Source organism: Marmota flaviventris, chromosome 12, assembly GCF_047511675.1.
Source record: "Marmota flaviventris isolate mMarFla1 chromosome 12, mMarFla1.hap1, whole genome shotgun sequence".
NCBI classification, from domain to species: domain Eukaryota; kingdom Metazoa; phylum Chordata; class Mammalia; order Rodentia; family Sciuridae; genus Marmota; species Marmota flaviventris.
Genome location: NC_092509.1, coordinates 103,704,817 through 103,729,766, shown reverse-complemented (window position 1 = coordinate 103,729,766; position 24,950 = coordinate 103,704,817). Strand labels below are relative to the sequence as shown.

At 44.8% G+C, this 24,950-nt stretch overlaps 1 protein-coding gene across 2 annotated transcripts in view; it reads left to right on the top strand.

The window, feature by feature from the left end:
- The window catches only part of Dnm3 (dynamin 3), a 430,502-nt gene that overhangs the window by 163,310 nt on the left and 242,242 nt on the right, over positions 1-24,950 (top strand). The window contains exons 11-14 of one of the 2 annotated variants that reach the window (XM_027934994.3): positions 2,044-2,130; positions 7,026-7,096; positions 16,425-16,476; positions 17,312-17,341. In XM_027934994.3, coding sequence (XP_027790795.1) covers positions 2,044-2,130; positions 7,026-7,096; positions 16,425-16,476; positions 17,312-17,341 — 240 coding nt within the window. The remainder of the gene's footprint in view (positions 1-2,043; positions 2,131-7,025; positions 7,097-16,424; positions 16,477-17,311; positions 17,342-24,950) is intronic. The other variant, XM_027934997.2, reaches the window with a different exon arrangement.

The window sequence follows — 24,950 nt, the reverse complement described above, 5'->3', positions numbered from 1 at the left end:
TTCTCTCCTGGAAAACCTGAACCCTGGGTTGTAGAGAAGAGGTGTGCATGTACACACAGGCACACATGCAGACAACATGCACACGGGTGTGCACACATGTGAGTACACACACATGCATACATACCTACACACGCACTCACAAACCAGTCCTCTGCTGGGGCCTGTGGCTGGAGGCATTCTTGGAGACTGTACTCTCGTCATTTTGGCCTTAATGAGGTTCATGTTTGGGCCTTGGGTCCTTCAGTTGTCAACAGTTTCTTTTATACTGCCATATTTAGTGGTTTGATAATAACCTCTGTGATCCATTTCCTAAATGTTGAAGGCACTGCTCTTCCTTGGTGGATGGTGCTCCTTGCATACTTACTTCTCCACGACTCTGGAACAGTGGGCTGTTACCCAAGAGCAGGTGTCCCAGGAAAACCTGGAACGCCTCTGAGTGCAGAGGAGCAGCCGCTGGCCGTGGGTGCCAGATGTGCCACCCAGGTCTGCACTCAGTGAGGAGGACTAGTGTGGATCCGTTGCCTCCCTCACCAGGAAGGCTTTCCTAAGCCCCACAGAAGAACATCTGCAGGATGCTCAGAGCACCAAAAGGGGTCTGGGGTGGCAGAGCTTTTCTGGGGAATGCTTCCAGAATGGGAATGGATTTCCATTTGCATTTTGTAATGATTCATGAAATAAACTCCCCAATGAGCAGCGTGGCAGGATTCAGCTACCAGAGAGCCGTTCCTTCTTAAGGTGAGGAGCTGGGGCCTCCTGGCGAGAAGCTGGACTGTGACTTTGAGGTGAGAGAGATAGCTGGGTTTCTATATGTTTATAGTATTACTACAGAGGTACTCGATATCCATTTTAGAAAATACCAAGGACTTAAAGTATGGAGGACTACAAGTGTGCATAGTTCAAAGAGTTATCACTGTTAACCTTTTGTGGAACTTGTGCAGATATTTTTCTGTGCACAGACAGCAGATTTGCTGTGCTAATAGGTCAAGAGGTCTTGCAATTACAACTTTTCTGTGAAGTTCTGCAGTTTGTTGTCATGCCTGGTTCTAACCTTTTGAAATTTGAGGAAATAATCCGTGCTCAAGACCTCTGGGACTCTCAGGTTCTTGGGTTGGATTTTTTAAGGAGATGAGGGTGCATGGTGGGGTGTGTGTGTGTGTAATCACATTATATATGTGATAGCCTGATTTTTCTTAGTGTTGTAAATACTGTCATTAGATATCATTCAAAATATGATTTGAAATGGCCACATCCCACTTCATACATGGATCTACCTTAGTTTATTTAAGGTCACTAGGTATGTAGGTGGTTCATAGTTTTTGTCTGTCTTATTGCTATTCTAACTAATGCTGTAATAAACGTCATTATCAATTTAGCTCCAATCCTGTGAAGAAAATTGAAGTGTGTGTGTGTGTAAGATTCAAGATCTTTTTTTTTTTTTTAATTAGAAGTTTAAGTCTCTCTGCTACTTGAAGTTAATAGAGAAAAATATAAAACCCCTGTGACTTGAGTGGAAACCCTGGACCCACCGTTTTGGTCTTGGCAAGTTACGTAACCTCTCTGTGCTTCATTTTCCTCCTCTACAAAATGGACTTAAGAATTAGATCCACTTCTTAGGATTGTTGTGAATATTGAACACATGCCTAGCACAGAGCCTGGTGTGTGGTGAGCACTAGGTAGACGTTAGCCTTGATCCTTTTCCTCATCTCTTCCATGCTCTTCATCCCGGAATCTGGCTGAGCGTCACCTCTGCAGGGCACAGTGTGAGGTAGGGTCTAGGTTTCCGCTTTCCTTCCAGGAAATTGCTGCACTGGTTTTGAAGTGTCCGTCTCCTCTCTGATGACGAGGTTGCCGCCCATTATGGTTTTGGGGGCTTCTTCTATGACTCTGCCCTATTCTTCTGCAGGAGTTCATGAGATGTCACCTTTGCTTCCAGAATTCTATTGAGCATCCCTCTGTAAGAAGGCGTGATTGCCCTCCACTTCTTTTTTGGTAGTACGACTTCTTGAGTTCTGTATTAACACTGAGACCTGTCTTTCCTGACAGCTGGCCAACTTCCCCAGACTTTGTGAGGAAACGGAAAGGATCGTTGCCAACCACATTCGTGAGCGAGAAGGGAAGACGAAGGACCAGGTGAGGGGGAGCCTTCTGTGGTGGGCAGGGCCCTGCGGGGTGTTCAGGCCCTCTGCAGAGTTGTTGGGGGTCTCCAGCAGCTGGTCTAGCCTGCCACGGAGAAAATACTAGTACACAAAGCCACATAATAGTTATTTCTATTTTGAAATACATACAAGCTTTAACTCTACTAGTATCTTAAGCACGTTAAAAATATAAGCAAATATAATGACTGCCGAAGAAAGAAATTTAAAAACGGCAACAGGAGCTGCTGTTTTTTTTTGTCCTCAGCACTCAGTGATCATCGTGTGCACCCTGGGGACATACACATCCCACTTTGAAAACTGCTAGTCCAGAAACATACCGAGTTTTTTTCTTCTGAGACGGGTTCTTAATTTTGAATGGGCCCACATATGGGCTCCAGGATATTCATAAATGTCTAAAATATTATGCCAAGCGTTCTTTTTTAAACCAAGAATAGCCATAGCTTTTCATCAACTTAGCCATGGAAACTATGATTGGAAAAAAACAAAACATTTCAGAACTGCACTTTTAAACATTTCTAACTATTTGTAAATGTATATGTCAGGAGTGACCTTGAAATTGTCTTCTAATCTGAGCTCTGTGATTTGGAAAAGTTGTTTTTAAGCAAGGATAATTACATTAAGGTAGTGAAAGACTATAGTAAAATAACAAGTTCTGTTTTTTAAAAAATAGAATTATTAACTATCTCTATTCAGGAAGTTTGTGGGGAATTTTTTTTTTCAAAATTAAATGGGTTCTTGTGTGAATTGCCAAGATCATTGTAATGTCATATGAAGCTAATAAAAAAATTAAATTAAATTAAATTAAAAATAAGTAAAATCAAGGTATTGTGTCCATCTGCAATTAAAAAATATTTTTAAAGTAAAATACAATGTAACAAGCTTTAAAAATAGTGACAACAGAGTCAATAAACCTAGATGGTGGTGTTTAAAAAAAAATTAAATGGGTTCTTGGTAATTTATAAAATGATATAAAGGGAAATCAAAGGTTTCTAACACCCGTTCCCCGCATGCGCAGTGGTGGGTGCTCGGCTGGGCCCAGTCTCCTGCCTCTCACGAAGGACGCTGGGCGCTGGTCTTGGATCTCTGGAAACCAATGCAAGTTAGCAGTGCAAGGCTTTGCGACTCTTAGGGACTCTTGGGCAAATTGGGAGGAGGAGGGGAGGGATGGGGAGAAGCAAGCAGGCAAAACAGGAAGGAGAGCCAGGGAGCCGGGCACAGGCGCAGCCAAGAGAGGAAGGGGCTGCCCCGCCAAGGGGTGACCTTGAGACACTGTGACTTGGGACTCACTGCAGCTCCTCTTTATCATCGTGCTTTGAAAGTTAATTGACCAGTATTGATAGTTTTCACTTGTTTCCCGGCTTTCCCACTGTTAGGTAGCCGCAGTAGCCCCAGGGGCACAGAATGGGCAGTCCACTTACTGGAGGTGATCAAGGGGCTGTTAACTCAGGAGTCGGTGACGTCAAGCATGGGACCTGGCTTCTAGCCCCAAGCTGGAGATTCTGTCCCCTGCCCCCCCGTTTAATGTCTTGGCCACTGTGGGACCAAGAAAACTTGAGTTCTTCAAAAGCCACTCTATACCTGACCTTAAGTAAATAAGCCTGCTTTAATATCTTTAGTCCACAATATTCAAATTATAATATATCCTGCGTGAAGGCACATTATAATTTGGAGACCTTATGTCAAAGGAATTTTGAGGAAAGACCATGCAGTTATTATTTTAACCATCTTCAGGGTCATAGCCAAGTCCATTGTTGACTTCTTCATGTGTCATGTTTCCGAGGTTTAGTTTTACTAAATCAACATCCTCAAATTTAGCATTTTTCTGGAACAACCAGATCCCAGGGCATGAGAAGCGGTTCCCAGGCACCATGAGAAGGGAGAGAGAGGTGGCAGATCCAGGACTTCCCGAGAGCAGTCCAGTGGGGACTTGGTAGCAGCAAGACCCGGGAGTCCCTGTGAGTTGGGTCAGAGGAGGGGCTTATAAAGTCAGGACATAGGCGACTTCCAGTCAAGTCAGGAGGTGCCTGCGTTGTCTGAAGCTAGCATTCAAAGCCAGGCAACGGGACTTCTATTTGAATGTGGGACTCCATGTGGCTTGGGCCATGTGATGCTTTTGAAGAATGTGGACAGAGAGTGGCCTGTCTCTCCAGCCTCTGCACCTGGACTATACTGAGGCACTATTACAGTTTTCTTTCTTTTTTAAAAAAATAGAACTATTAACTACCTCCATTCAGGAAACTTGGTGTGTGTTTGTGGGAAATCTTTAAAAGCAAGCAGATGGAAACCATGAGTTTGTCTATGAGGTGTTTTCTTTCTTTCTTTTTAAAAAATATTTATTTCTTGGTTGTAGTTGGACACAATACCTCTATTTTACTTATTTATTTTTATGTGGTGCTGAGGATCGAACCCAGGGCCTCGCACATGCTAGGTGAGCACTCTACCGCTGAGCCACAACCCCAGCCCCATGGGAGGTGTTTTCTAAGCAAAGGTTTTTGGAACATGTACTGTGCCGGCCATGCTGAGGGTTTTCATGCAAAAACTGCCTGATGAAGTGCTGGAGTTTGTGGGTGACCGCTTCTACCAGGAGTAACTTCACGGTTCTTCAATAACTGTGGGTGGAAGCGCAGTGAAAAACTTTGAGAAAGTGAAAAAATGCTGTTTTCCTTTTCATCCCCCACATGCGACCTGGCCCTCTTCCTGGGGTGAACTCAGACTCCCAATTTCCAGGAATATGAATGAGAACAGCCATGGCTTTCATGTTTTCCATTCTTTTCCTACACTGCAGTCCAAGTGAGTGTGTGTGAAAGTCCAAGGTGCACACGGCAGCCTTTGGTTATGTTGAGAATTGTACGGATGTTTGCTCCTTATGGTGGCAGCAACTTATTTGCACTTACTACCTCTTATTGGTACAGAATCCCTGCCAAACAGGTTTGGGAATATGATATTTCACAGACCCCCGAGGCAGTACTACACGTAGTGTGATAACCGCTCCTCCTCACTCTAGAGTTCCCTTAAAGAGATAAAACAAAACTGTATCCAAGGATACGAAGCTTTTTATGCAGGTGTGATGTTATTGATCAATAGCCCATATGCCTTGACTTTATTTTTGGTAGTGGGAGTGGATTCAGAGTGATCTTTTCGTCTGTTTTTGGCAGCTCCCTTACGACTCTAGTAGGATTTGGTCAGATGGCCAGCTGAGATTCATTACAAAAGCAAAGCCTCAGAGCCCAGAGCACTGGGTGCAGAGTCAGAAGCAATAATAAGTAGCCACGAACTAATTATATGGGAATAAATTGCTCCTTTCAAAACAAACTGTTCTTCAAACTTGGTAGATAGCTATGAAACTAAAGCCACAAACATTTATTGGGCACCTATTGCATGTATCACGCTAGGTCTGGGATTAAAATAGTGAACAAGACCAACATAATCTCTGTGTAGAGCCTACGTTCTTGTGGAGCAGATATGCACTGAACCAAAAGGTGTGTAAATAATTAATCACATTTGTGGTGCAGCCTATGTGTGTGTTATTTAACCGTGGTGTGGGATGGAGAGGCAGAGGTCTTAGGAGCAGGGAAGACTCCCAGAGCATTCATTCTGTCTGAACGTTGAGAACTAAGAGCTGTTACCCTGATGCCTGCAGGGGGCGCCCTTCAGGAAAGCAGCCAGCTAATAAGCTCCCAGAGGCTCTTAGGTCTTTTCCCTGTTTACAGGTACACCCTCTTGCTAACAGTTTCCAGTTCCTACGTTCCCCTCTTCTTCTCTCTTAGTTCCTTGCCTGCCCTCAGAGACCTTTCACGTCTCTGAGAATTTGTGTGTCTCATGATCAGAGCGTTTTCACGTTCCCTGGGTCATTCTTCAGTAGGTTCCTCACACGTGTTGACTGATGGCCCCCGATGTTGCAGGCGCTGACCTCGGCTCTGGGGATGTCGCAGCAGCCACATCAGCTGAGGTCTGCCTCCCAAATACAGAAAAAAACGCTGTCACCGGTAGTAACGCTACGAAGGAAAATAATATGGGGCACAGCAGAGACAGGGGAGGAAGAATGCAGTTCAGAGGAAGGGCAGAGAAGACTTCCATGGGGAGGCAGTGTGGCAGGGGCCTGGCTGGCGTTTGGATTTGATCATGAAGCCTGTTGACCTCCAAGAGGTTCTGTATTTATTTGGATATTAGAGTCCTTCCGATCGCCTAGAGGGAGCTCAAAGAAGAGGAAAACCCAGAGATGGTGTAGTGTATACACCTTGCCTTTCTTTTGTACATTGTGCCTGCGTCAGGGAATAGAACAGTTCCAGTCTGCTAAGGTCCAGATGGCACGTGTCTGTAAACTCTAATGTCATTCTCTTCAAGTGCGACTCAGACTTTCCTTTCAGGTAGACCCCACACGGTGCATGTGGTGGGATTCATCGGGCGGCACTCCTACATGCACAGAGCACAGTTTGCGAGTCTCACTCCCCAGGACACTCTCTTTTCTTCCCCTCCTCCCACCTCTGAACTGCTTGTTCTCCTCTACTGATCTCCCTTCCTTTATTAGTATTTCTGATGTGCATTATTATCATATGTAAGTAGGGTTCATTGTGATGTATTCATACATTTATGCAGCATACTTTGGTCGACTTCTTTCCCCATGTCCCTCCCCCACCCAACCCCTTCCTCTACTCTGTTGGTCTCCCTTCTATTTCCTTAATATAGATTATTACCTTGCAAAATTATGAGTCAAGTGAAAAAAAATTAATATTACCTTTTCTAATTGAAAGTTCCCTTTAAAAATTCAGTACAGAAAAATAATTGATAAGCAATAATTGAATTTAATATATGAGATGAATTTAATTTTTGAGATGGGTTCCCGCTGAAGTGTTTCCCTTTGACTTGCAGGTACTGCTATTAATTGACATTCAAGTCTCCTACATCAACACCAACCACGAAGACTTCATCGGCTTCGCAAAGTACGTGAGTGAAACACGTGATTGTCACGTGATCTTCCTGCTGATTTGTCCACATCACCCACTGTGAATTTCCACTGCAGCTCCCCACCTTTGAGAGTATAGTCTGTATCAAGATGACCACTGGGTCTATCTGCTTAGGAGGGCTGAGGTCCGAAACCATGGGCAGGGGTGTTTACTCTTCTCCCTATCAGGTACCGCAGTTGGCTCTGTTATGCAGAATCAGAATTCATGTGTATTTTAGTTGCTTATTATTTTTGGATGATAACCTGAAGTTTTCTTTGAATTCTCATAGATAAGCAGTAACCGATGCACATTTAAAATTTGGGAACACTTCCTCACATTAGTTTGAAATATCAACTAAAATTCACATGATGCAAACTATTAGGAGTTCCCTAAGTCAAAACATAGAGATCTTTTTAAAACAAAGCAAACAAATAAAAAACCCACCCACACAACTGTTCTTTTGGAACTTAGACATGATCTGAGTTGGATGAACATTCTCTTTTTTTTTTATATACAATGTATATAATTTACATATGTGTGTCTGCAAATTGCTGTCCTGTGGACAGTATGGTTAATTATCCAGGGCTGAATATTCATCATGCAAGACTCTGAATTCACTATTTTTCTTGCTTATTAATGGATTTAGTTTCTGTTTGATTTAAAGAACTTTGATTCTAACTCTAAAATGTGTTCAGACATCAAGTGTTTGCAACTTCAAGTATATAAAACAGTTCATTTTGGGGCTGGGGCTGTAGCTCAGTGATAGAGCACTTGCCTAAAGTGGGTGAGGCACTGGGTTCAATCCTCAGCACCAAATAATTAAATAAATAAAGTTATAAAAATATGTTTAAAAACACAATCCATTTTATATAAAATATAAAATAAAAGTCTCTGTCCTTTTACTTGAACTGCACGTTCAAGAACAGGGACAAATAAAAAGTAAATTAGTTTGACATTATGTTGTTTTATTTTATTACACCCTGACTTAGAAGACATAGACCATGTGACCTGGACTACACAGGGGCCTGAGAAATTTACAGGCATGTTTCAGGGAGAAAATTCCCAATTACCCAACAGGAAATTACCCCATTCTAATCCAGGCTGCAGTGAGGCTGGTCTAGCTAGCGTGTAAATATATTTTGCATCCAGCGGCTATGACTGGAGTGGTGGATGAGTTTCCCTGCCTGTGTAATGTGGGTGAACTTGCTAGCACATGGCAGCAAGTGCGTTTTCTGGTCCAGAGGGCCTTCCTGCCACCCTGCCCACCCATCTCTGAGTGGTCATTTCCTGCCCAGGCACTTCACACAGCCCTGCCCTTCCCTCCCTCAAAGCCCCTCCCCCCCCCCTTACACCCCACTGCAGTAAGCATCCGGGCCTCCAGGTCTGGAAGGTGCAGCTGAGAATTCCCCCCAGGTCTCCTCAAGGTCAGCTGACTCCAGGTAACCTGGGCCGTGCTCCACTCTAGTTTGTATTGGGGGAAAGTAAAGAAAAAAAAAAAGTTTTTGCTTTTCAGGAGCTAAGCTGAATGCATGTGAAATTTCCAACCGGCACATTCTCCATTTACTTTACTTGCTTCTTGGAGGAGTTTAAAAGACAAGTCCTCAAGTCGTTTGGAATAAGAGGAGTGTTGCCTTTAATGTTGATTTTTATAGACGACAAATGCCAGCTAGCTTCATACAAAAACGTAGCAACGTGAATGCAAACTTGGCCAGGTAACTTCAAAGTGGAAAGGATGTTGCAGCGCACCCTGGCGGTAGCCGGCTCCAAGGGGGGAATATAATGCCTTAGAAAATTCAGGTTTTGAACATATTAAGCAACCATTGCTAGAATTTGAATTTCACCCCTATATACTTCTTGAAACTCCCCACCAGATTATCTTTTCTTTTTCCTTTCTCTTTTTTCTTTATTTCAAAAGAGATGGGTCAGAGTGTTATTTTTTTCCCATTGATTTTTTGGTATTGTCTACCTCAGAGACTGTTGTATTTCAATGTTATGTTGATTTCTAGGTTACCAAAGGCATATAACTTTTAAAATTTAATACTTTCAAGCACAGTCTTTTGATGCAGCCTCTCTGCATTTCAGGGGATTTTTTTTTTCCAGCAATGAGATGACTGTGAACCTTTATAATATTGGTGAGAGAAAAAGCTGCTTTGTTAAAACCACTCTAGAAATCCGGCAACTTTGGGTAGTTTCTTGTCTCACCTAGACCCTCTTTACAGAGTAGATCTGGGAGTCAGCAGCCCTGGCTACATTTCCAGGGTTTGCCAAGGTGCCTTGGAGCCTTTCTGTATCTGAGTTCACTGACCTGTTAGATGGAATAATAAACAATCCCTGTGTTGTATACCTTTCAAGATTGTTAGAAAGTCAAATTAATGAGTTATGTAGTGGTTCTTTAGAAAACCGTGGTAAGCTCTGTGAGAGTGAGTCAGTCTCTTCACTCAGAGAGCCGTGCGTGTGCACACACACCAGCACGCACCGCACACACACCTGCACACAACACTCACCCCACATGAATCCCGTCATTGGATCTTCATTTTACATTGTAATGAATTCTATGATGACTTAGGTATGGTCACTATGAAATATTTTCTAGTTGCTAATACCATTGTCTCCAAAGACAAGTGTTTTATTTTTAATTAACATGTATCAGTTGTGTATTTTGATGGGGTTCATGGTGGCATTTCAGCCTTTGCATACAGCAGGTGCTGATGAAATACAGACCCACACCTCCTGGTGGTCCCTACCAACGGCAGTGTTGTGCCCTAAGACGCAGAGATGAATGTTCTTTCCATTTGTGCACTGACTTGGCGTACATTTCAGTGTGACGTGGGATAATTACAAAGATGAAGAAATGTTCATTTCAAAATCACTTTGAGGGGTTGTGGTATTTTCTGGGCTTTTAAAAATTAAGAAAATATGGTTGTAGCTATAAATTTTAAAGTTGGCAGAGATGCTGTTTCCATCAAGGAAGAGAAGTCAAGCCATATTTGAAGACAATTATGTAAGTATTTTTAAGTTCCAAAGATAGAAAATTAAAGTCTGGGGTTGAGAAAACTTAGCATTTGTTTCATGAGATTTTTAAGGAGTTGCCAAAGAAGAGGGGGGGCCACCTCTCAGATTTATTTATAGAATGGTGGCATACAGAGTATTTCACACATGTGATTTTTTTTTTTCAACTGAATGACTTTTTTTTTGTACTAAATTATTTAGGAAGGAAAACAAATTTCTAAACTTAGGTTAATAGAATATTTAGTTTCCTCAGTAGTGTTCAGAGTATCTCAAAATTCTTCTTGCTACTGTAGAATTAATTCTGCCATGTTGAATATGTGGAACTTCTTTTTCCATCTCCCTGTGGTTTGTTAAACATGAACCGTAAAATAGGTACCATGTGTACCGTGTCCAAGCAGGGTCTGGTGTAGGCTTGCTTTGGAATTTCCTGCTTTCTAAACTTGACCTTTCACCTGTAGTATGGATGTAAATAAGTTCATGATTTCAGGGGGAAAAAAATGAACTTTCTGTCATTCTTATGGGGGAAAACCCCTAAATTATATTTTCTTACACAATAGAATATTTGCTATTTAAGAAAATAAGAAGTGGTCCAATCATTCCTTCATTCACTTCCCAGAATTCTCAGTAGTTTGGCAGAGCTTACTAGCTAAGTGCCTTGGGAAGTGAAATCTCAAATTCCAATGCTCTTCTTCATTTGTGCATGACCCAGTTTGCCTCCTGAATTACCAAGTGTGTGCCATCCAGTGGTTTAGGAGCAAGAGGGGCCCTGGCTTTGGGCTCTTAACATAAATCTCTCCCCCGTGAGCGTCAGCAGCGGGCGGAGGTCTGGTGAGTAGGTCTCCACACCTGTTTTCTCACAGTGGAAATGATACAGGGTACACATTTCAACTCTTGTTATGTGAGCACCATGGAAATTCCGTGGGTGACAGTGTTCATTACCTCTCGTCCCTGATCCCCTGGAATGCCTCTGCTGCCCTTGCACCAAAGGGCATGTATTTGAACCTTGCCACCAAATTCCAGAGCAAGCTTGGTTTCCCTCTTTCCATTCTTCTTTGATGTTTCCCTGACACAAAATGATATTCGATCATAACGGCATTGCTGGTTCTTATTTGTACGTGAGGCTGTTCTCTCTTATGGAATCAGAACTTGGGCATCGGAGTATACGGGATCCTTCTTTTGAGCCGTCCACATTTAGGACTTACATGCACGGTTGCTTAGCAGGATCCTCACCAGGTAGCAGTGCAGGCGCCAGCAGCCTGAAAGGACACTGCAGTGTCACTCGTTCAAATCAGTCACAAATTCCAGAGTTCCAAGCACCATTCTAAAATATAGACGCCCCTCTTCGCATCTGTTGTTTCAACTGCATCTTCAAAAGGAGTCTTCAGAGATGAGGGATCCTTTTCATAGGCCTCCAGCTCTGTGAGAGTCTCTCTCTCCTATCATGTTTGGCCGGAGACTTCACTAATTTCTTCCCTCTGTTTCCGTTTGACTGGATGGGGGCCGACCTGCCTGTGATGGGTTGTGTTCTTGGGATCCCCAAGCGTTCATCATCTTTCTTGGGGTGATAAAAGAGAATCTTCCAAAAGATTTCTGTACCCTAATCAACTTTACCCAATGGGACACATAATGGAAATGATTCAGAACCCGTGGCACAAACTGCATTTGGCTAGTGGTTGAGTGAAATGTGGCTGGTGAAATGGAGGAAATGAAGCTACAGTTTAGGTTAATGAAAGTCCTGCCTTGGCCGCTGACCCTGACTGCCAGCTGCTGTGTTGGACAGCCCAGCTCTGCAGAATGGGAGGGCAGGTGGCCGCGCTTTCCTCAGGGGCCCAACTTCTCTGATGGCTTGGTGGTCACCTACAACGGTGGCTCCTAGAAGAGAAAAAGGAGATAAGTCTCGTGGCTTCTGCGCAGCGGGCCCCGGCACTCAGGGAGTGCAGTCAGCTTTCACCATGCAGAGCAGAGGCTGGCCCCTTCCTCCCTCTGCCCACCCCTGAGGCTGCACGTTGCTGTTTTGCTAGTATTTTCTCCATTGTGGCTTCTCCTGAAGTTTCTTCTGTTTCCAAGTCTCCTGACCAAGGGAAGCAAACTGGCAGAAAGAGGCAAACACTGCGTCTCTCGGGGACTCTGTCTGTGACCCACCCGAGCCCCTCTGAGTTGGCTGAAAGTTTCTGCTCCTTTCTTCTCTCCACCTCTCCCCCTTGTGGCCTTGTACAGTCCAGCGTCTCCCACGCCACTTTACCGAGATGCTTTTGTCCAGAGAAAAGAGTCAACCAACGGACAACCGAGCCCTTCGTTGGCATCGCTAGCCACACTTGTTGAAGAGACGTGGGACCTTGTGTCTGCAGCCTCCACTCTTCCTGGGCCTCCACTCTTCCTGGGCCTCTGCTCCTCCTTAGTCTCCTCTTTGTGCTGTGGCCTCTGCTTTAAGCCTTCTTCAGGAGCCATACACCTCTGCCCACACTAAAGTGCGGTGTTGATTGGCATCCTTCCCTGGCCCTCTTACCTCACTCACGGCCTCTGCCGGACCAGCCTCACCACTCCAGCGCTTGCGTCGCCCACTTCCTTGGATGACTCTGGGGCCGGCTCTCCATCCCAGACCTAGCTCCTGGACTCTGCACCACCTTCAGCTGCCCACGGGCCTCTCCACTTGTGCACTTGGAGAAGCCTCGACCAGCATTCCCAAACCAAACTGGCCACCTGCCTTGGTAACTTCCACCCCCCGACCCCCGTTTCTACTCCACAGCTGGTGACTCCCGTCGCTCAGAGCAAGAGCCTGGATGTCACTCTGTGCCCTTTTCTCCTTCATCGTCACCGGGTCTGTTTGATTCTCCCTCCATAACCTTTCTTGAGTTTGTCTGTTTTTTTATGTTGTCATGGCCACTCCCAGAGTCGGTCCTCTGTGGCTCCGGTTGCCATAGTCTTTCTCTCGTCACATCCTTTCTCCTTCCCTCCAGGATTCCTCATGACTTTTAGGATAACTGCATGAACAGGGTTTCCCAGACCCCGAGTGCTGCTGCCTCCTCTTCCACCTGTTCTTCTCTACTCCACTATCCATTTCCTACCTCAGCCAGTTTGGGCCGCTTTGGGATCCTTAAATGTACCATACTCTTGCCCCAGCACCCGCCTGCGATGTCCCTCTTCACATCCTTGACCTTTCCCATTGCTCATGAGCATGGGTAGTCTGGCTATAAGCAGCCCTGGCCAGATTCTCTGCTAATTGGCCCCAGTACACCGTTATTGTGCTGATGGCTTTTGACATCATAGACAGCCCTGTCTACTGTTACATGGTTCTGCCTTGATAGTTTTGCTCTCTAGAAATTCACTGCATGCCTCATCTTTCTACCTCCTGGCTGTGCTAATATCATCTTTTTTTTTTCTCAATGCAGTTGCTTGTTGTCTTCTATTAAAATTTATCTTGCAATTTTTCTGCAAAAATATCAGGTCACATCAAACTGAAATGGTATTTCTTGTCTTTGAACATTCAGAGCAATCACTTCTGTACTATGTATAGGACTTGTTGATAAATGACCACACACCTCCTTGGCACACTTTATTATCTGTGCCTTTTCTTGTGGGTGCACATAGAAAAGGATAGAAAAGAATATGCAGAAACAATTGAGCAGAGTTAGCGCTCTGGCTTTCTCTTGGAGTGTCTATTAGTGTACTCTTATTTTTACAAAAATTTTGAACCTCCTGTTATATACTTTTAGAATCACAATGTCCCCAGCATAAACCTACTTTGGGTTTTATGTTCTACTGTTTATCACAGTCTCTTCCATGGTGACTTATGCATTGTAGGAACTTACATACTTACACACACACACACACACACACACGCACGCACACGCACACATGAAAGAGATAACTGTGATCCTACGTTTGAAACAAAGTACCTTTTTTCTTTCTATTACATCTTCATTTTTGTTTCAATAGGTTTAACTTTTATGTGTACTTGTGTTTGGTGTCTGTCTTTACCTGTACGAGATGCATTGTGGACCTCTGATCACAAGGGCTACATCTTGTTCATGTTTCCATCTTCTTCTAAGTTGTTGAACCAAAATTTTGGGCTTACTTCAAATTAAAACATTATTGCTTGGTATTTTCTATAATGTTGCTGAGATTAACTAGTTAATTACCTTCATCCAAGAATATGTCCAAGGCCTTAAATTGAAAATTTTCTCATGAACACATTCTTAAATAAGTATTTCAAAATACTTTTAGTTCAGTCCTCATAGCATACAGAAGAATCATGATAAAGGATATTTTCCAAGTAGACAGTTCATTATTAAGGGATTTATAAAATAATTCTAAAGTACCTAAATACATCATTAACAACAGTATATTTGAATATAAGTGCCAGTTGTTGCAAAGATGATTGTTTCAGTGGAAAATAATGGTAGTTTAATGTCTGTTTTAATATTTGAGATTGGCCCACGAAATAAATCAGTTTCTCTTTCTGCACGGTCTTACAAGTGGTGGATCAAGGAGTCTTGGATCTGAAAGGGACCTAAGGGCTGGGAGCAGCTTAGGGGCAGGTTGCCCCACCCGCGAGGCCCTGGGTTTTATCCTCAGTTTTGAAGAAACATCCAACAACTAGTCCAGCCCCCTCCCCTTCTTTCTGTGTTTCTGTCTCTCTCACCCCTCCCCCATTTGTAGCTAAGAAACTGGGGTCCCTGACTCTGCCTCTGCACACAGAGTCATCAGCATGCTCTGGGCCTGTGCTCAGCTTCTTTTCCCTTATGTGGGACCCCTATAATTTGTCCAAAATAAAGATGCTGAGTCCATTAAACCTTTTGAATTTACCATCACAAATCAGAGATTTATTCAAAATATGTCCCCTTAAAGGAAACCCTAAAACACAAACGGTGCTAGGAAGAGGCCAGGTGGCCCTGGAGAAGCCGGTCACGTGATTAAGTCATTTTCCCAGTTATCCCTAGGAGAGAGCCAGGGCCAGGAGAGGGGCCGCTGAGCCTCTCACTGTGCCTGGGCAGCCAGGGCAGTGTGGGCAGAAGCTTCCCACCTACCCACCCTCACCTACAAAACCCCAAAGCTGTAGAATTAGATGATTAGAGGAGTGGCGGAAGAGAGATGGATTTATAGTGTCACAGGGAATTAAAAACCTGGAAATCTAACACGTATCAAGGAAGGAAGAAGGTGGCATTAGTAAGTTAGAATCTGAAAAACCAAATACACACTAAATATCTCTAGCAACCACATAGAGGGAGGTTTCACGGCCACCCGCCCACCCCTACCTGAGCGCAGCTGGAGTTGGAGTGAAGGCAGGCGGCAGCGCATCAGGGGAGAGAAGAGACGCGCTCTCCAACAGCTGAGTGTGGTGTGGGCTGCTGTCCTCCGACATCCCGCCACTGCAGACGTGTGCCGACGTGTGCTGGAATCCGCCTCTTCTCATTTTAGATGCTTCCCCACCCCTTGTTCTCCAAAACGGCTACTGTAAACCACGAAGCCAGAGGGTTCGCCGAGGACGGCTAGCGAGTCGATCATCGCTGTCTTCCCGGAGTAGCCCAGTGTGTTGGGTTTTCTTACATCCTTAGGTGGATCCGTGGATGCACCAAAGAAAGCCTTCATTCTTTGGAGGGATGAAATGACGAACTTAACTGTGAGCTCTGGGGTAAACCGACCGAGTCCCGTGTCCCGTCTGGCCCGAGTGTGAGGTGGGGCTTGCCGTGGCCACAGCCTCCCTGGCTTTCCTTTCACTAGGTATTTGTAGCCTGGGGACATAGCAATGGATAAAACGGAGCTCGCAGTCCGATGGAGGCAGGGGGACAGATAAGCCCCCAAAGAAACTGTAGAGCCAGCTTGGAGGTGACCACGTGTCATGGAGAAAAACGGCAGAGGGAGGAGATGAGTCAAAGAGTCGGGGCCAGGGGTTAGGCTTCCTGTCTGTAAAACAAGGATAGCAGTAGTGCCTACCTGCAGGGTCGTTGTAAGACTTAAAATCACTGGTATCTGTAAAGCACTTAGGACATGGTATGTACTCAGTAAGCATTAACGTAACTTCATTACAACTCCTCTTCGTACCTGTGGATGTCGCGCATCAACTCGCATTGTCATTAACCCGATGATGAAGGTTTTTTCAGCTGGAGTTATTAGAGTTTGGATCTATGATGGCTAATTGCTATTAGCAGTCCTATCGATTTGGTTTTGCTTCCAGAATGAAACCGACCTGGATATTTTACACCAGCCCCGCCTCAGTTGCCGCGCTTATTTCCGCAGCCTGTGTTTACTGTAGTGTCGTTACTTGTTCAGAAAAAACACGAGTTTCTTCAGCGCTACTTTCCTTTGCTTTTCTCAGTGCTCAGCAGAGGAGCAGTCAGGTCCACAAGAAAACCACAATTGGGAATCAGGTAGGAATCATGCAAGAGAATCAGTGCATGCATACCCCAAGGAGTTTGAACTAAATCGCTTGATTGACGATTTTTTTAAATGCAAATTAATCATGTGCAAGTTTTGCTTGAAATGCAGCTTTTTTTTTTTTTTTTTTTTACTTCTGCTTCTAAAATTTCTGGAGTGAATTGCATTTCCCTTTGGCTATTGTATGCAGTTAACCGTATTGATTTATTTTAAATAACTTTTCTGCTACTTGCTCTGCGTTTCAATTTTGACTCCTCCTGTCCTCCTCTTGCTTGCTTACGTTACCCCTGAACTTAACCTTGAGTTTGTGGGTCGGTTCAAGGTTGGCACATGGTGGATAATTGCATGAGCTTTCTGGTGCTGCCGACTAGTTCACACGTTTGCACAGCTTGGTAACAGTGAAGGGACAGCTCATAACGAAGGCAGTTGTTGGGTTTAATCTCTGCCACCCTAAATTCCTGTTGGTAAATGAAGACGGGAATTCCTAAGGAGATCTGATCTTCTGAGTTTTTGTGTTTGGGGGCCGACCAGCTGTCTCTGACTAATGGCGCTCTGCAGAGATTGTATTAACTCCCACAGTTTGCTGTTTCTTTTATGTTTTATGTGATAATGAATATTTGCATTGTTATTTCTTTTCAAGTCAAAACAATGATGAGTTTTTTAGTTGTGTTTTTTTTAAATTCAGAGGTACAATTATTGAACAAATTGAAACCTCTGCTCTAGATTGTCTTTTTTTTTTCATTGTTTTGAACAGAGAAGAGGTAATAACAGACTTTATTTTAAAAACTTTTTTTCTGAACTAAAGCATATAATTCTTTGCTATTTCAGGGAACCAATCTTCCGCCTTCAAGGCAAATTGTACGAGCTAAGTTCTGTAAGCTTTACTGTTGCTTTTTCATTTAGCTTTCCAAGGGCACAGTTTGTCTTTAACTGATTAACTAAACTAGCGCTTGCTACTAATTTTTTTTTTTAAAACTCAGGTTGTCTTGTTCATAACACCCTACCACTGAGATAAAATCCTCTTCAGAGGGTTCATCCCTTCACTGCTAATGACTTGCTGTGATTGAAAGGTATGAACTAGTAGACTCTAAAATGCCGTAATAATAAACCCTTAACACCGTGGGTGCTTTGATATTTCTCTAATTTTAATGGGCCTTAAAATGATTAAAATCATTAATGATCTTCACCTCTGTCCTTCCGTGCTTTTGTTGTTTGAGGCGCAAGCCTTGCTCCATCCCTCTGTGATCATATTTTCAATAAATATAGATGATGCTTCTAAAAGGTGGGTGAAAATTGAACATCTGATTTTTGCTGTATTGCTGATAAACCTTTCTGATCCCAATTATTTGTTTTGTTTTTTTAAAATAACAAAATGAAAGCTACATTGATATTTTATATGGCTCTAGAGTTGAATCTTTAAAAACAGTCCTCTATCTTTTTTTTTTTTTTTCCTGGAATTACAAAGATGCTTTCAAATGATCAGCATAGGGATTTAGAATAAAATCACCTCCTATTTCTACCATGGATGAAGCCGACTTACCTGCCCACCGTGCACAGTTAAGAACAAGATTGGAACATGGGTCAACTATCTGCCCCTTGATGTTTTAGAAGACACCAGCTTTGGACATAGACATTCCTGGGTTCAACTTCCGTTCTGTTCCTTAGGAGCCATGTGGCTTTGGAAAAATTGAGCCTGAGTTTGTTCACTTGTGTGATAGGAAGAGTAGAAAATACCTCTGCAGGGTGATTGTGAGAATCAGAAATAATACATGCAATGAAGTTGTAGCCTTTACCAGCTCTGCCCTATAAAGACTGGAAAATTTGTTCCCCGGAGGTAGGTACTGCTTCTTGAAGCTTCCAGGAGAAAAAATATTAAATATAAGAAAAAATGAGAAAAATGGAATTCTGAGAAAAATGAGAGGGTATGGCAAATTATTCTACTGCCCACAGTTCCTGGATTGTGGCTGGGTATGCTATAGAGGGTTTGCCTGTAAAGGTCTCCTTGTGGTCAGAAGCATCTCTAGCTCATGAATGATACACATGTAGGAAGAGCAGCAGTGTAACAGCCCAGGTGCACTTTAAATCAGATCTGCAAGGGACCTCAGAGCAGCAGCTTTCTGTCATGGAACTTCCAAATGCTAAACTCACATGAACTGTGCGTCTGTGATTCTGCTTTTGCTGAGTATTTCACACATTATGGAAGCTTTCTAACCCAAGATGGAAGAATTGGGAGAGTGTTAGCACAGAAAATAGATCCCTTTTCCGAAACCCTCGGGGCCAGAGAGGGCTTGAAGATCAGAATTATTTGCACTTTAGAAAAGCAATGCATTTTCTATGTCATACGCTATCCAACATCCCTGTGGGGTCAAAGACAGTGCCCTGAAGTCAAACGTGTTCTATTTCTAAAGTGAAACAAATGCATAGTCACACCAAGTAGACCAAATGAAGTATAAATCCTCTAAACAGGTCAGGTTTTGCAGCTAAATTTGTTTAAAAACCTGTCAATTTGCAACTAAAAGATTATGAATCTGAATATCTTGTTTTCCAGAATCAAAGCCAATAATTTATACACAATAGAATATGTTTTAGGGGGTATTTTAGAGTTTTTCTCTTTAGTAGAAATGACCCATAATGACTTGCAATTGTTTTCTTTATGAATCTGAATATCTAATGCTGACTTGGGGTGGGATGAAGATGGTGGTGACTGTCAGGAGGCTCAAAGCCTGGGAAGCTTGGAGGCCAGCCTTCGGACCAGTGCTGGCTGTAACAGTCAGTCAAGCTCAAAGGCCCTGGGGTAGCTTAGCAAGTGACCCATCTATTCTCCTGTCCTCTTAAGGTCCTGCTTGGGAGAGAGTTCTATAGCATCTTTTCTGAGATGTTTTGGAAGGATTTAAGGAAAGTGAAAACTCCTCTTCAGAGTCCAAATCCTATTCCTTGTTGTCTACCTAGAAATTTTAAGAATTCCACAAGTTGATGTCAGCAAGTGCACACACACACACACACACACAAATGAGCACACCATTCAGCTAAAGTTGATGAATTTGAACTTCATTCATCCCTCTCCTCATCAAACGTGCATTGGAAACCTGAGTGAGCTGAAATCGAGAGCAGTCAGTGAACCAGTCAGGGGCTTGCCTGGGCTCACAGCTGGTGTGGGTGCTGGGAAGCACACGGAGACTTGTCCACCTCTTTGACACCTCGGCTCTGCTCTGTCAGGGCAAGAGGCCGGCCAGCGGACCTGGGTTGCCCCTTTCCCAGTCTTACTACGCTATCGCGTTTTATCACTTGGAACAGTCTGACTTATGTTTTTGTCTTCCTCCATGAGGATTTGGTTCCGTTAAAGCTACTTTGTGTTGCGGGAGGCAGTGGAGTATCATTGTAAGCTTTTAAGCTCGATCCTGTCAACATTTTAGAAGAGTCATTCTGCCTGTGAAATGGGGAGAGGCTTTGAAGGGCAGAGAAGGAGACTGGTTAGGAGGCTGCCATGGTAGGAGAGTGGGGTGGGCTGGCTTCAGACACAGGGTGCGCCAAGAGGCTGATGAGCTTGAGATATAAGTGGGGAGAACCCGAAGGCTCTGTGTTGAACTGGATGTTGGGGAGAGGGCTGGAGACTGTGTGCAGGGCCGTCCAGATCTCTCTCTCAGGCACAGGGAAGATGGCCGTGCTTTTCAAGGAGAAAGGAACACGGGGAAGAGGTGACATTTGGATCCAGAATCGGGAAGAGTAGCTTTGTGGAGGTGAGTCACTGTGGGAGGTGAGAGGGAAAATGCCCAGTGGGAGGTGAGACAAAACAGTCTAGGGTTCAGAAGAGGCAGAACTGTTTCTTCCGAGGTGTTGGAGAGCCAGTGAGGGATCCAGGAGAGAAGGGATAGCTGCTAGTTTCCCATGGGGAGCTCTGCCTGCCAACCACGTGGAGTGGAGTGAAGGAGAGAAAATACGACAGGGAAATTGGTGAGGATTTTTTTTTTTTTCAAAGTAATTCAGGTGAGAGAATTTCAAATGTTAGAATCCAGAAGTTTGTAGAAGGGACAGATTAAAAATATGTGTAGGGGATCTTGTTGGGTTGTAAATAGTTGTTGGAGACTTCAGTCATCCTCCCAGGCTTGTGCCTCCAGGGTCCCCCGACAGGGGAGAACCGAGGAGAGCAGCAGTGTTGGGGGAGAAGGGAAAGAAGGTGCGGATTTGTTTGTACCGATTGGAAGCATCACTTGGGTTGGAGGTTCTAGATCCATATAGATTGAAGAGTGAGTTTCACAGTTGTCTAGGTAGGCATGTGCACAAAGCCTTGGGATGGATGAGATCTCCTCCAAAGAACACAGGGGGACGTACAGGACTTGGAGGACAAGGGAGGAAGAACTGGAGCAGTTTGAGGAACTGAAAAGGAGACCAAGAAGGGACAGATGAGGCAGAACGCCTTGGAGAGGAGTCGAGTAAGAAACCAACCCGGGGGACGTTTCAGGGAGGGCCTGGTCCGTCGTAGCAGATGTTTCTGAGGCTCAAGAAACGTGGGTGAAGTGTCCAGTGGTTGGGCTGGGGAAGGTCCTGGGCAGTGCTGGGGACCATCGAGGTCCACTGATGGCTACGGTCCTCCTGGCCTGGAGGACTGCTCTTCTAGTCTACAACTGGAAGGCGGCGTCAAGCCCAGGACTCAGCTGTTTCAGAGAGAATTTGTGGGAAAGGACCCTGTAGTCTAATGCGAGCGGGCCTGATCCACGTATGGTCAACCAGATGACCACCCGAGCCCCAGTACTTGAGCATAATGAAGTTCAACGCATCTGCTGGAGCAGCCTGAAGAGGGGCACTGGGGGGCATCCTGCTTCAGAGAGAAGCCCAGTGGCCATCACTTCCGTCTGCATTCCCTTGACCAGAGCTCCGTCATAGGGACTTCCCAACTGCCAGGCCAACAGGACAGAGATGAGAGGTGACGTTGACTGAAAGTTGGAGTAGGTGGGCCAGGGCCCTGGGGTGTTGGTGAAATCCCAGGAAACGTGTGCCAGGATTCAGAGAAGGGAGCCTGGGGCTGGTGAGGCGGACGTTGTCTTGGAAGGTTGAAGAGGCAGGAGAAGGCCACCTGGAGGCCATCGGTGAGGCAGGAATGACACAGGCCTTGGGCAGCAGGCGCAGGTGTCTCGTGGGTGGCTAGAGGGAAACGGGGCCACGCGCTGGCGAGGAGAGTCCCTGGGTGTTTACGTGACGAGGTGTTCTTAGCTGCAGTCGTGTAAGTGAGTAGGAGCTGGCGGGAGCCCCTGCCGGGCGCCTGGGTGGCAGCCTAGGTCTGTACCTTGCCGGCGGTGCCCTGGCTGCCCGGAGCGGGAAACCTGACTTTCCCAACCTGCAGACCCCGGGCTACCGGGGTCTCAACCTTCAGAGTCCGGGCTGCAAGCAGAAAAGGTCCCTCCTGTCGGAGCAGCTTCTCTCCTCCTTCCTGCCTGAAAAATCATGTTAGAGGAGACAGACGCTCCCTCAGGTCTCAAAAAACCATCAGCGCCCCCAGCGTCCTGCAGATTCCTACCATGTCCCCTGGCTCGGTTTTTTGAAAGGGAACGAGGGATTGGAAGCCCGCCCACCTCCCACCCTGAGGCCCTGGCGCCTCCTCTTACCTCAGCCAGGTGCACCCCACTCTTACCTGACTTCCCGGTGACAGTATCCTTCAGACATCAGTTTCAGAAAACTCAAATGACCTTGGGGACAGAAAGGGAACTGGCTGGACGATGTCATTGCATGCTTGAGGGATGGAGTGACCACTGGGAATCCACGACTCCAGCTGCCCCACTGCGCTGGTCCCTCCCTCGCACACTTTTGTCTCTGCTTCTTTGCTGTCAGGCTGTCCTCGGGGCACAGAGCAGAGCAGGACAGCAGCCGTCAGTCCCCAGGGGCTGGCCTTCCCTGTTGGAAGCCAGTGGAAATAAAAGAGCCTTTCTGCCCTAGACTTTCAGGAGAGTTCCCAGGTCCTACCCATTGGCCTGGCTTGGGTCACATGCTCCTTCTGTCCTACCCCGCCTGGCTGGGGGATGAGGCACACCCATGGGCTTGGGCCAGATCTCCTTGGGCAGGGCTGGCCTCTCACCAGCTCACGTGGCCCACAAGTGGGGGTGGGCTGCCTGTCCACCTGCTAGTCAGAGTTGTGGCTGAGAGTCGGGATAGATGCTAGAAGAGAGAACCACCAAATTCGGATAATAGGATTCTTTTCCATGTTGCTTTCTTAAAAGAATGTAAAACATTGTGGTTAATTTGTTTCACAGCCTCCATTACGGCAAGTCACATCATTTAAACTCACTTGCTGTTGCTTTAATTACCTTCTTAAAATTTTTTTTATGCTCTCAGGTCCTGAAAAGAATGAACTTAGGTTTATTGGTATCATTCTGCTAACAGAACAAGCTGATAATAGCTGGTTGAATTTTTCTCTTTTATCCCTTAATTCTATGACGGCATCTCCAGAGGGGCCAATCAATAGCTTATAAAACACAGTGATCATTATTTCATAAAAATAGAGAATGGAGTCCAGAAAAGCCACACTTAGTGAAGGTATATCCTGTCGATTTGGTCTGCATCTTAGAAATCTGGGGTTTTATTTGGAATAGCACTCCATGTCTGCCACTTCTGGGTTTTTTTTCCCAGAAATTATACAGATGTATGTGCTATTTTTGTAGCCAAGTTGCATCTTAATTGATAGGTTAGAGTTCATGAATCAGCAAGAAGGAAAATCCTGCGTATTCAAGATTCCTTGAAAAATCTCTCTGCTAGACAGAGCCCAGCCCCACTCCTCAGCTGTGGGCTTTCGCGGAGCAGTAGAGGGGTGGTCTCCTCGGACCTGGGGAAAGAGCCACTGGTTTGGCCCAGGGTCCTGTGTCTGCCGCGTCCCTTCCTGCCTCTGTTGTCCTCTTTGACGGTATCTTTTTTCCAGAAGTGTGTTTCTTTGTTTCTACAGTGTTTGATCCCAGCAAGTGAAATGCTGGTGATTCAAAAACTCCCCGGAATTTTTATAACATTTTTAACTGCTAACATCTCTAACTAGAAAAACTGTTATTTTATTGATCTCTGTGATTTGAGACCCGAATGTGTCCCTAAATCGGTAGGCCAGTGACATTCTGATAGCTGTTTGTGACTGTGGTCGGTGACTGTGGACATTGACACTTACCTGTCCACCTGTCCATGATAGGTGCCTTCTCCCTCTGGGCAGGCTCCTCCAGCCTTACCCGCTCCCAACTGCTCTGTCCAGGGGGAGTGCTGCTGGCCACCCAGGTTCCCCGCAGCCTCTTGGTGGTGGGATCGCTCGCATTCCCACCCATCACCGATCACCTGTCCTCCGTTGTCTACAGAGACTTGTTATGAGGTTTGATACCCTAGAAAAAGCAGAAGTTATACTGTTCCCTTCAGGGCAAGGTGTCGCTCCTTTCAGCACAGATTATCAGTGCAACCTATAATTTTGATCCTGTAATTTTCATTTAAGTTACACAATAAATATATGAATACACTTTCTTTTTTAAAATATTTTTAGTTGTAGATGGACATGATACCTTTATTTTATTTATTTATTTTATGTGGTGCTGAGGATCAAACTCAGTGCCTCGAGTGTGCTAGGTGAGTACTCTTCCGCTGAGCCCCAGCCCCTATGAACACATTTTCATCGTAGAACAATAACGCAGACAGACAAAGCCTTGACCCCCACCCAGTCCCACTCACCCCTTGGGTACCACCACTGTTATCAATTTGTAATGTATATGCACACACACACACAGACACAGACACATATACATACAGACATGCAAATATGCAACCTTTTGGGATTAAAAAAAACTACAAATGGGCACCTGAAGTGGTTTTATGCAGAGTGGGAAGCTCCACAGAGGCAAGGATTTCATGTCTTTTGTTTATTGATTTATCCCTAACACAATGTTCAGTGGGAGCTCAGTAAATATACCTGAGGACAACTCTGTCCACCTAATGCTGCATCTTAGAGATCCTTCCCTGTAAAACACACAGAAGATGAACAAGCCTCTTCCGTGGCTGCAGTGTGACAGTGTCCCGCAGAGTGATGTGCCTCGTGCATTCACATCCCTCTGCAGATCGATGTCCGTATTGTCTCCTTCCTTTCCACATGGTTGAGCCAGTCAGTGCACAGGCCCCAGAGCTGCGTGTGTAAGTACCTTAGTTCCCAGCGTGGAGAGTTGAATCTTACGTAACTTGGATAATCTGATGCAGAGAATATCCATTGCTGTTGTTATTTTCATTTAACTTACTGCAAGTTATGGAGCAGCCTCGCACGAATTTACAGAAGAGTATATTCCCTCTCCTGTGGACAGTCCAATGTGCCCATTTTGGGGGAACTATTGTTATCTTATGCATTTTTAGGATTTTTTAGTATCCTAAATTTTGTGGGTATTATATATAAAATGAACATTTTTCTGCTTATCTGTTTTATCATAAGACAAAAGCTTCTAATTTTGATTTAGACAATTAAAAAATG